The sequence below is a fragment of the Equus caballus genome, chromosome 5, assembly GCF_041296265.1.
Source record: "Equus caballus isolate H_3958 breed thoroughbred chromosome 5, TB-T2T, whole genome shotgun sequence".
NCBI classification, from domain to species: Eukaryota; Metazoa; Chordata; class Mammalia; order Perissodactyla; family Equidae; genus Equus; species Equus caballus.
This window is the reverse complement of record NC_091688.1, coordinates 41,236,552-41,248,716: the sequence shown is the minus strand read 5'-3', so window position 1 is coordinate 41,248,716 and position 12,165 is coordinate 41,236,552. Positions and strand designations below refer to the sequence as shown.

Genomic DNA, 12,165 nt, shown 5'->3' with positions numbered 1-12,165 from the left:
AATGAATCTCACTATTCTAGGTACCTCATATAAGTGGAATCAAACAATATGTCTTTTTGTGACTGGCTCACTTCACTTAGTATAATGTTTTCAAAGTTCATTCATATTGTAAGAAGTGTTCAAATTTTCGTCCTTTTTAAGGCTGAATAATACTCCATTGTTATGTATGGGATACAATTTTTTGAAGTATCTTAAATCTTGTTATCTATTAAGCCCATCAGACCTGGATTAAAGAATAGCCAAGTCAGAAATACTAATTGCTAATAAAGCACTTTATTATCACTAGAGGGGGCTAGCGCAACACAGTTGCTGCCTATTCAACATCAACTACAAACACATTTTCCTTAGCCATAAAACTGGACATGGCCAAGCTTCTATAACATATAAGACAGAATGTAAATGTGATTATAGACTCACTCCAAATCCTTTTGCATTCCTAAGTGGCAGACTGAGCTTTCATAAATCATGATTCATAATTCCTGAGAACATACACAGTGACGGCCTGATACATTTTACTCCACATTAGGAGCCACATCACATGTTTACAGTTCTTTAATCATCTCTGTTAATGCAATCTTATTTGCTCCTTTTATAAAAACAAGCTACTCCTGGATGTGGTTGTTGACAAGTATCATTTATTATTATTAATAATTTTTGTTTTTTTCTAGGAAAAAAGAGGCAAAAGGTTCTTATAAAATTCAATCATGGGGGGGCTGGCCCCGTGGCCGAGTGGTTAAGTTCGCGCGCTCCGCTGCAGGCGGCCCAGTGTTTCGTTGGTTCGAATCCTGGGCGCGGACATGGCACTGCTCATCAAACCACGCTGAGGCAGCGTCCCACATGCCACAACTAGAAGGACCCACAACGAAGGATATACAACTATGTACTGGGGGGCTTTGGGGAGAAAAAGGAAAAAAATAAAATCTTTAAAAAAAAAAAAAAAAAAAAAATTCAATCATGGGGCTGGCCCCGTGGCCGAGTGGTTAAGTTCGCGCGCTCTGCTGCAGGCGGCCCAGTGTTTCGTTGGTTCGAATCCTGGGCGCGGACATGGCACTGCTCATCAAACCACGCTGAGGCAGCGTCCCACATGCCACAACTAGAAGGACCCGCAACGAAGAATATACAACTGTGTACTGGGGGGCTTTGGGGAGAAAAAGGAAATAATAAAATCTTAAAAAAAAAAAAAATTTCAATCATGATGGGTGACTGCAGAGAAAAGAAGATCAAAAATAGGATTTAAAAGACAAATGCATAAAAAGTAATTATGAATGTATGTTTTCGGGCACACAATGAATTAACAAATAAATAAATAATTTACAACATCAATAACATAAAAGGGGGTATGGAGCTTTTTTTTTTTTTTTTAAAAGATTTTTTATCATTTCCTTTTTCTCCCCAAAGCCCCCGGGTACATAGTTGTATATTCTTCGTTGTGGGTTCTTCTAGTTGTGGCATGTGGGACGCTGCCTCAGCGTGGTCTGATGAGCAGTGCCATGTCCGCGCCCAGGATTCGAACCAACGAAACACTGGGATGCCTGCAGCGGAGCGCGCGAACTTAACCACTCAGCCATGGGGCCAGCCTCGGGTATGGAGCTTTTTAGGAATAGTTTTTGTATGTGATTAGTTAAGTTGGTATCAATTCAAATTACATAGTTATATCTTTAGGAAGTTATGTGTAATTTCCATGGTAACCACAGAGAAAATAGCTATAGAATACACACAAAAGGAAATAAGAAAGGAAGCAAAACGTGTTACTACAAAAAAGATCAACTAAGCACAAAAGAAGGCAGTAATGGAGGAAATGAGGGACAAAAAGCTCTAAGACATATGGAAAACAAATAACAAAATGGCAAGTGTAAGTCTTTCCTTACCTGTTATTACTTTAAATGTAAATGGATGAAACAATAGTCAAAAGGCAGAGAGGAGCAAAATGGATAAAAATCATGATGTAACTATGTGCTGGCTACAACAGACTCACTTTAGATCCAAAGACACAAACAGGTTGAAAGCGAAAGAATGGAAAAAGATATTCCACATAAAAAGTAACAAAAAGAGAGGTGTGGAGGCCATACTCATATCACAAAAAGATGCTTTAAGTAAAAAACCGTTAGAAGAGACAAAGAAGGACAATAAATATTGACAAAAGAGTCCATTTACCAAGATGCTATAACAATTATAAACAAATGTTCACCAAAAATAAATGAAGGAAACATGGACAGAACTGAAGGGAGAAACAGACAGTCGTACAATAATAGTTGGAGACTTCAATGTACCAATTTCAATAATGGTTAGCATGACCACACAGAAGATCAATAAGGATTTGAACAACAATATAAACCAATTAGATATAACAGAAATATAAAAACCACTCCACTCCAAAACAGCAGATTACATAATTTTCTCAAGTGTACGTGGAACATTCTCCAGAAGAGACCATATGGTTAGGCCACATAATAAGTCTTAATAAATTTAAAAAGACTGAAATCATACAAAATATCTTTTATGATCGCAAAGGAATGAAACTAGGTATGAATAACAGAAGGAAAACTAGAAATTCACAAATATGTGGAAATGAAGCAACATACTCTTAAAAAACCAATAGCTCAAATAAGAAATCAAAAGGGAAATTGGAAAATACCTTGAAATGAATGAGAATGAAAACACCACAAAACCAAACTTATGTGATGCACTTTTTAAAAGCAGTGCTAAGAGAGAAATTTATAGGTAAAAACACATACATTAAAAGAGAAGAAAAGATCTCAAATCAATAATTTAATTGCACAATGAACAGTCACTGATACAGCCACTGTGGAAAAGTTTGGTGGTTCTTTAAAAAGCTAAACATAGAATTACCACATGATCTAGCAATTCCACTCCTAAGTATCAACACAAAGGACTGAAAGCAGGGACCTGAACAGATAAATGTATGCCACTGTTCACTGAAGCATTATTAACGACAGCCAAAATGTAGAAACAACCCAAGTGTCCACCAACAGATGAATAAACAAAATGTGGTGTATATATACAATGGAATATTATTCAGCCACAAAAAGGAATGAAGTTCTGATTCATGCTACAACATGAATGAATGTTGAAGACAATATGTTAAATGAAATACTCTAAAAAAAAAGCACAAGTATTGCATGATTTCACTCACCTGGGGTACCTAGAATAGGCAAATTCATAGAAACTAAAAGTACATTAGACATTATTAGGGGCTGGGGGTGTAGGAGTGGGGAGTTATTGATTAATGGTTAGAGTTTCTGTTTGTGGTAATGAAAATTTTAGGAAATATATAGTGGTAATGGTTGCACAATGTTGTAAATGTAATTAATGCCACTGAATTTTACATGTAAAAATGACTAAAATGGCAAATTTTGTTATATATATTTTATCACAATTAAAAAAAATAATGTAATATACCAAAAACTACTGACTTGTACAACTGAAATAGGTTAATTGTATACTATGTGAATTACATCTCAAACTTTTTTACAGAATAAAAAAAGAGTATAGGGAATGTCCTTTGGGAGACAGGAAACAACTCTTTGGGAGAGTGAAATGCAGAAGAAACTACTAAGATTTATTCTGAGTGCCTATTGTATGCCAGTCATTTTAAATATGCCATTTCATTTACGTACAAGTGTATGAGAGACTAGAATTCATGCTTTGGAAATAAAACAATGTAGTTTGGGATGATGAAAAAGTTCTGGAGACGGACAGTAGTGATGGTTGCACAACAAGATAATGTACTTAATGCTACTGAATGGTGCCCTTAAAAGAATTTAAATAATAAATTTTATGTCACGTCTATTTAACCACAGTACTAATTAATTTAAAAAACATTGAAACATGAAGCTACTGTATTCGTTTTAAAAACTTTACTTGAGCCGTTCGTCTTGACAATGATTTTTTTGGATTTGACACCAAATGCAAAGGCAACAAAAGCAAAAATAAACAAGTGGGACTACATCAAACTAAAACGCTTTTGCACAGCAAAGGAAACCATCAACAAAATGAAAAGGCAAACTACTGAACACGAGAAAATATTTGCAAATCCTAAATTTAAAAGGGGGTTAATATCTAAAATATATAAAGAATTCACACGACTCAAGAGCAAAAAAAGAAACAATCTGATTAAAAAATGGGCAGAAGATCCAAACAGACATTTTTCCAACGAAGACATACAGAAGGCCAACAGGTACATGAAAAGATGCTCAACATCACTAATCATCAGGGAAATGCAAATTAAAACCACAGAGAGATCATCTCATTAACCTGTTAGAATGGCTCTAACAGGTTAACTCTAACATGTTAGAATGGTTATTATCAAAAAGACAAGAAATAACAAGCGTTGGCAAGGAGGTGGAGAAAAGGGAACCTTTGTGCACTGTTGGTGGGAATATAAATTGGTGCAGCCCCTAAATAAAACCTTATGGAGGGTCCTCAAAAAATTAAAAATAGAATTACCATATAATTCACCAATTCCAATTCTGGGTATTTATCCAAAGGAAAAGAAAATACTACTCAAAAAGATATATGCACCTCCATGTTCACTGCAGCATTATTTACAATAGACAAGATATGGAAACAACCTGTGTCCATTGATGAATGAATGGATAAAGAAAATGTGGTATATACACACAATAGAATATCGTTCAGCCATAAAAAAGAATAAAATTTTGCCATTTGTGACAACATGAACCTTGAGGGCATTATGCTAAGCGAAATAAGTCAGACACAGAAAGACAAATGCCACGCGATCTCACATTATATGTGTAATCTAAAACAAACTGGAAAAAACCCACTAAAAACCAAGCTTATAAATATAGAGAACAGATTGGTGGTTGCCAGAGGCAGGGTGGGGGGGTGAGGGTGGGGATAGGGTGCTAAATGGATAAAGAGAGTCAAAAGGTACAAATTTCCAGTTATAAAGTAAATAAGTCATAGGGATATAATGTAATGTACAGCATAGAGACGACAGTTAATAATACTGTATTGAATATTTGAAATTTGCTAAGTGAGTAAATCTTTAAAGTTTTCATCACAAGAAAAAAATTCTGTAACTATGCATGGTGACGGATATTAACTAGACTTACTATGCTCATCATTTTGCAATATATACAAATATCAAATCATTATGTTGTACACCCGAAACTAATATAATATTGAATGTCAATTATACCTCAATTTAAAAAAACTAAACTAAACAGAAATGATTAAAAATAAACTTTACTCAGGTTATTTTCATTTTCTTAGTGATTGACATACGAATCAGATAAACTGAAGTCTTAACTGGTTTAGCTAAAAATGATCTGTGTGACTTGAACAAGTCATTTAACCTTCTATTAGCTTCAGTTTTCCCATCTGTCAAATGAAGGATTAGGTTTACCAGAAGTGAGGGAGGTTGTGTGGGGGTGGGGAAAAGGGGTGTATGGAAATCTCTATACTTTCTGCTCAATTTTGCTGTGAATCTAAACTGCTCTACAAAAGAATATTTATTAATTAAAACAAATAAAAATCAAAATCTACTTCATACAGGCTGTGAATCTAAACTGCTCTACAAAAGAATATTTATTAATTAAAACAAATAAAAATCAAAATCTACTTCATACAGGTAATGGTGTAAGCTTTACCACTCATCCAGTCCACACTCCTACATTTAAACTGAATTCAGAGCCTAGAATATTCCTAAGGCATTTCAGGTGAAAGTAAACCATATTCTGGTATTTAATCCTACTGTAGCCATTAGACTATCTAAAGATAATCTAAAGAAGGAATTTTAATTCATCATCCTCACTCTCCGAAAAGCAGCAGGATTCAGTGGTAAAACAACAGCAGTGGGACCTCTAAATGCTCAAGACTCCAGTATTGATTTCAACAGCAAATTTTGTAAACTTAGGTAAATTCCTTAACCTTTCTGCGTCAGTTTCTTAAGAAGTAGATAGTAACCACCTGCTATACCATTTCCCATAGATTTAACATGAAAGCATTCTCAAAATTTAAACGATAGATCAAATGTAAGATGGTACCACGCTTTTATTTCCAAAGACACATATTATTTTGAGGAAATGACAGCTAAGTGTAAACACTATGTATTATATATAATATGAATAATAATATAATAAATATTATATAACATTATAGAACGAGTAAATCTATTTTATATATATGATTGGCATGAAAATAAGCAATATTCTGTAAGCGTTAAAATTAGTTATCCTATTTTCTGTAATAGATTCAGTACTCAAAAGTAGCCTATGAATCAAATTAAGTGCATGAGGAGAGTTTCTTATTTTATAAAACCTAAAAGTCACAGTATTTGACAGCTAGGATAGTCTTAAGGTTACAGCTATATAGTACAACAGCTTCATTTTATACATTAAGCTTCATTTTTATGATTCCCAGAGAAACTAAGTAATTTGCCCAAATGTTACACGACAGTGATGGACCTAAAAGTAGAACCCAAGGCTCCTGTCAAAGGTAGTGTTAATTTTTCCATACTATGCTGTTTCACCGTAATATATACTCTAAAGTCTAAAGTTCACCCTTCAATTCACCTGATATATATTTGATATTCTATATTCTTTTAAACTCTTTTTAGATAAAATGAAATGTAAAATTCAGAAGTAATACAGCATTTTTATAACTTCAAGCAATAAAGATAAACGTAAAATAAGAAATGAAAACCTCACTTCTCCATTGCAAACCCTATAACCCAGAAGGATATAGTCGTCACAATAATATCCGTGGGGGGGGGAGGGGGGGATTATTCTGGATTATCTGGGTGGGCCCAATGTAATCACAAGGGTCCTTATAAGTGGAAGAGGGATATAAAAGAGGGAGAGACAGTGAAAACAGAACGAAGGCTGAAGTGATGCAATGTGAGGACTCAACCGGTCATTGCTGGTTTTGAAGACAGAAGGGGCCTCAAGCCAAGGAAGGCCGGTAGCCTCTTGAAGCTGGAAAGGCAAGGAAAAGAATTCTATCCCAGAACCTCCAGAAGGAATGCAGCCTTAACAACACCTTGATTTTAGCGTGGAGACACTCATTTTGGGCTTCTGAACTCAGGAACTACAAAATGATAAGTTTATGTTGCTTTAAGCAACTTAGTGATTTGTTATAGCAGGCATAGAAAACTAATATACAGGTTAACCTCTGTTAATAGTTTGGAGACTATATTACTAGACATTTTTTGGTGGCTATATAAACATATATTACTAATAGAGGTTTTCTTAAACCTAGGAACACTGGCTGTACCACTTTTATCTGGTATGTTAGCTAATGATATCATCATAAACTCAGGAATACAAAATAAAACACTGGGATATCATTGACTCTAGCCCTGTCCTATACTCATCCAATCAGCCTATAATTCCTTTCAATTTTTTTTTATTGAGGTAACACTGATTTATAACATTATAAAAACTTCAGGTGTACATCACTGTATTTTGACTTCTGTATAGACTACATCATGTTAACTGCCAAAAGTCTAGTTTCTATCTGTTACCATACAAATGTCTCCCATTACCCCTTTCACCCTCACCCAACTCCTTTTCCCCTCTGGTAAGCACCAATCTGTTCTCCTTATCTATGTGTGTGTTTTTTGTTGTTGTTTTATCTTACACATATACGTGAAATCATACAGTATTTGTCTTTCTCTGCCTGACTTTCATTTAGTGTAATACCCTCAAGGTCCATCTATATTGTTGCAAATGGCAAGATTTCGTTTTTGATGGCTGAGTAATATTCCATTGTGTATGTGTGTGTGTACGTATGTATATAGTGCAGGATGTCAATACATATATATATATATGTATACACACACACACACACACAGACATATACCACATCTTCTTTATCCATTCATCTGTTGATGGGCACTTAGGTTGTTTCCAAGTCTTGGCTATTGTAAACAATGCTGCAACGAACAATCTTTTCAAATTAGTGTTTTTGTGTTCTTTGGATAAATACCCAGAAGTCGAATATCTGAATCATATGGTAGGTTCTATTTTTAAGTTTTTGAGGAATCTCCATACTATTTTGCAAAGTGGCTGCACCAAATTTACATTCCCACCAGCAGTGTACGAGGGTTTAATTTGTTTCAGTTTAAATGTCAAAAATTTTCAAGAGTCCACTCTTTCCAACATTCTACTGCTGCTATCACCTTAGTTCACGACATTACTTCTATTCTGGAAAAGTGCACAGGTGTCCTCCTTCCTGTCTTCTAACTTCTAATACTTCCTCGTCTAATTCATTTTCCATACTGATACTGGGGTTTTGTCTTGATCTAATTTTGATTCAATCCCCTCATGGCTTCTTAAAATCTATAATGATTTATATACAAAAGAATAACCTTGTGATTTCTTTGTATCATTCTGTGGCCCAAAAAAACAAAGTGCCAGAGCACGGAGAATTTTTAGGGCAGTGAAACCACTCTGTGTGGTACTACAATGGTGGATATATGTTATTATACATTTATCAAAAGCCATAGAACGTACAACACCAAAAGAGAACCCTAATGTCAACTCTGGACTTCGGGTGATAATGACATGTCAATGTAGGTTCAGTGATTGTAATAAACGTACCACCATAGTGCAGGATGTCGATAGTAGAGGAGGCTGTGCATGCCTGAGGAGAGGGCATTTATGTGAACTTGCTGTTGTTTCCATCAATTTTGCCATGAACCTAAAACTGCTCTAAATATTATCATTTATTAATTAAAAAAACAAAACAAACAAAAAAACAAAATTGCTACCAACAAAAAACAATCAGCCCACAAAAATATACTGGCTTCACAGCTTGCAAGAACGTATACATGTATTAATCTGATCAATGTTGTTAAAAATATTCCAGAATAAACTGTTTTCTTCCTATTTATTTCTATGAGATGAAGAGCTAGTTCTAACATAAACAAGGTGATATTCAGTCCATTTTCAGAGCAAAAGACTTTTGTCTGACTAAAGATATTTTTAAAACATTGATATGTTTGATGATACTGATCTCTTGATGTACAATCTGACTATTAATCTCCCATTTTTAGGGATTTAATCCAGAAAAAGCACACTGGTAAAGACAGAAGTAAAATTTGAACTTAATTTTTTTAGCAGAAAACTTAATAAATAAATATATCTGCTTTCTCTATTCAGCATCTCCCCAAAATGCATTTCCATTTTCTCATTTGTAGAGACAGGATGTTAATTTTTTTCTAGGTATTGTCATGTGGAATAATTACAATTATTTCCCAGCCTTCTCTTTGGCTGAAGTGTGGTTACATGACTATGTTCGGCCAGTGACTATAAAATGAGGTTTTGAAGTTTCCTTTCTTAATTGGGCTGCTATAACAAATTACCATAGACTGGGTGGCTTAAACAACAAATATTTATTTCTCACTATTCTGGAGGCTAGCAAGCCCAAGATCAGGGTTGGGTTCTGGTGAGAGTGCTCTTTCTAGCTTTCCAATGCTGGCTTCTTCTTGTATCCTCCTCACACGGTGGAGAGAGAGATCATTTCTCTCAGTGTCTCTTCTTGTAAGGGCGCTAATCCCATTCATGAGGGCTCCATCCTCATGACCTAATTACCTCCCAAAGGCTTCACCTCAAAATACCATCACATTGGAGATTAGGGTCTCAACACACAAATTTTGAGGTGCGTACATGCAGTCCATAGTGTTTCCTTACAAAGAAAGTGGATGCTTTTTACTCCCTTTCCTCTTTTCTGCTCTCTGTAACGAAGACCTTATGGCTAGGCTCTAGTAGCTATATCAGAATAAGAAGTAACCATAATGCAAGCCTAGTGTTGAAATGGAAGAACAGAAAAGAAAAGTAGTCCAAGATATCCTATTAACCCTGAACTGTGTACTACACAACTTATTTTAATTGAAAGGAAAATAAATGTCTATTTTTTCAGCCTTGGTTATTTGAGAGGATTTCCTATTATTGGCAGCTGAAACTAAGCTTAACTAATAAAACATTTTTAGGATACAAGAAGCATGAATACAGTACAAAGAGTTTATGTGATATCTACCTCAGTGGCATAACTATGAAAAATATTTTCAATGCAAAATAAAGTGCTGTGGCTTACCTGTTGATCACTTTAACCACACCAATTCCATGATCTCTAAAATCTAACTGCTCCTCTTTGAATTTCACTTTCTTGCCTAAATTCAGACCCTTATGACCTTTTGATGGATACTGTGAGTTTCTGCCAGTACTAACTCTCTCATTCATTTTCTACTCTCTTGCCAGAGTTATCATCTTAAAACACAAACTTGCACTTTTCTCTTCCTTTCTTAAAAATATCATTTTGAATTTCCTATAGCGTAATGGGATAAATATCTTAAAGCAGTAAAGTTAATCATTTTGTGGTCCCTATTATATAACGCTTATTTTCCACACTACCATTACATTTCAGAAACATTGAAATTTTGAGTTGTTCTAATGTATGAAAAATCTTTGCATCCTAGTACGTGCCTTCGTACATGCTATTCTCTCCAATTAGAATGTCCTTCTCCATCTTGCAAACTACTACTGAACCTCCAAAACCTAACTCAACTATAATCTATGAAATATTTACTCAATGATATAGTTAGTTGATATCTCTTTGGGGTTTAAAAAATTCTCAATTAGAATGCTTATCAAGCCGTACTTTCCCAAGAGAACTTGACGTTCTTCAAAGTAAGGACTATTTTACTCATCTGGAAAAGTTTTCAGAACACAGAAAGCATTCAATCAGTGAGGAACGAATGCAGAAAATCATCAAGATCATTTTAGATACACACATAGTGCCATTTTTCTTATTTTTACCTAAGAGAAAAGCCACCATCAGAATCCAAACTATAGATACGTAATCTAGAAAGGCAGGGAGAAGATAAAGATTGGGAAGATAATTAGCCCCTAACAAATAGTGCAGTATCATGGGTACAGTGAACACTGAGGTGTTTATGATGGGATTCATATTTGTCTATATCATATTTGTATTGTGTTTTTGGATAGTCAAAGTATTTTTTCAAACGTGGAAGAATAACAGGTCTTTAAAGGATGTCAGCTGATAGGTACTATTACTTACTCTGTAGTTTTGTAAACGTCAGAATACAGCCCTGCTTTCTGAAACTTCTTCTTTGGGGGACGTGGGGCCTTCTTTTCCCTTGGGATGAGAGAAAGCACAGGCTGCAAGGTACTTTCAGGTTCGGGAGGTTTGGCTGGGGTTTCAGGAGGACTGGGAATCTCAACTGCTGCTTCAGTAAAGCTAGAAAGAGAAGTTTAAAGATAATTTTATGGTGAAAAAAAAATTTTCCTACAAATGATTGTCTATTTAAAAAAACATCACAGCAATTAAAAAAAGAAAGATAAGGACTTCCTCATCTGGCCATGCTGGAGTAACAGATACCAGACTTGTCCTCCTGACAGAAACTAACAGAAATATAGTAAACTACTATAAACGTGGAGAAGTTTACAAAATAATTACCTGACATTGGACAACAGTGTAGCACTGTGATCCTTGAGAAAATTGAAAAAGAAAAAGAAATGAGATGAGTCCTACAACCACTTTGCCTTTCTAAGAAGGACTGTCGTGGAAGGAGTGGAAACAAAGCAAGAGAATGCCCAAAGTGATGAGCTGAAAAGAGAAAAATCAGACTACGGAGAGGCTGAGGTAGCTGGAATTCATGGAGCAGAGTGTTTGAGAAAAATAAATCTAGAAATCTTTGTATGGGGCTCTTCTAGTATATTGCTATGTACAAGGTTGTGCATGTACAGGGTGAACTTTCATAAAGGCTGGACAAAGAATCACCAGAGTACTGCAATCTGAACAATTCTCAGAGCTCACACATAATGGCAGATATTCAGATTCCACTAGGCAGAGTAGAAAGACATTGCCTAACACTGGGGGCATTTGATAGAGATCCGAAAGGGTAATTTTACCCATTTTTGAAGGGCTCAGCTATCCCCGGAAAAAAGACCAGCTCTAATAAAGCTTAAAAACAATCTTAAAAAGAATCCAAAGGGCCAACCCTGTGGCCTTGTGGTTAAGTTCACACACTCTGCTTCGGCAGCCCAGGTACGTGAGTTTGGATCCTGGGCATGCACCTACACCACTCATCAGCCAAGCTCTGGCGGTGATCTACATACAACATGGAGGAGGACTGGCAACAGATGTTAGCTCTGGGCT

General features: G+C 35.4%; 1 protein-coding gene across 9 annotated transcripts in view; it reads right to left on the bottom strand.

The window, feature by feature from the left end:
• ASH1L (ASH1 like histone lysine methyltransferase) overlaps positions 1–12,165 on the bottom strand; it is a 209,511-nt gene that overhangs the window by 88,702 nt on the left and 108,644 nt on the right. For 6 of the 9 annotated variants that reach the window (XM_070268055.1, XM_070268056.1, XM_070268054.1 and 3 more), the window contains one exon: positions 11,065–11,244. The exons of the other annotated variants lie outside the window; for them this stretch is intronic. In XM_070268055.1, the coding sequence (XP_070124156.1) occupies positions 11,065–11,244 (180 nt within the window). The remainder of the gene's footprint in view (positions 1–11,064; positions 11,245–12,165) is intronic. 9 annotated transcript variants of the gene reach the window in all.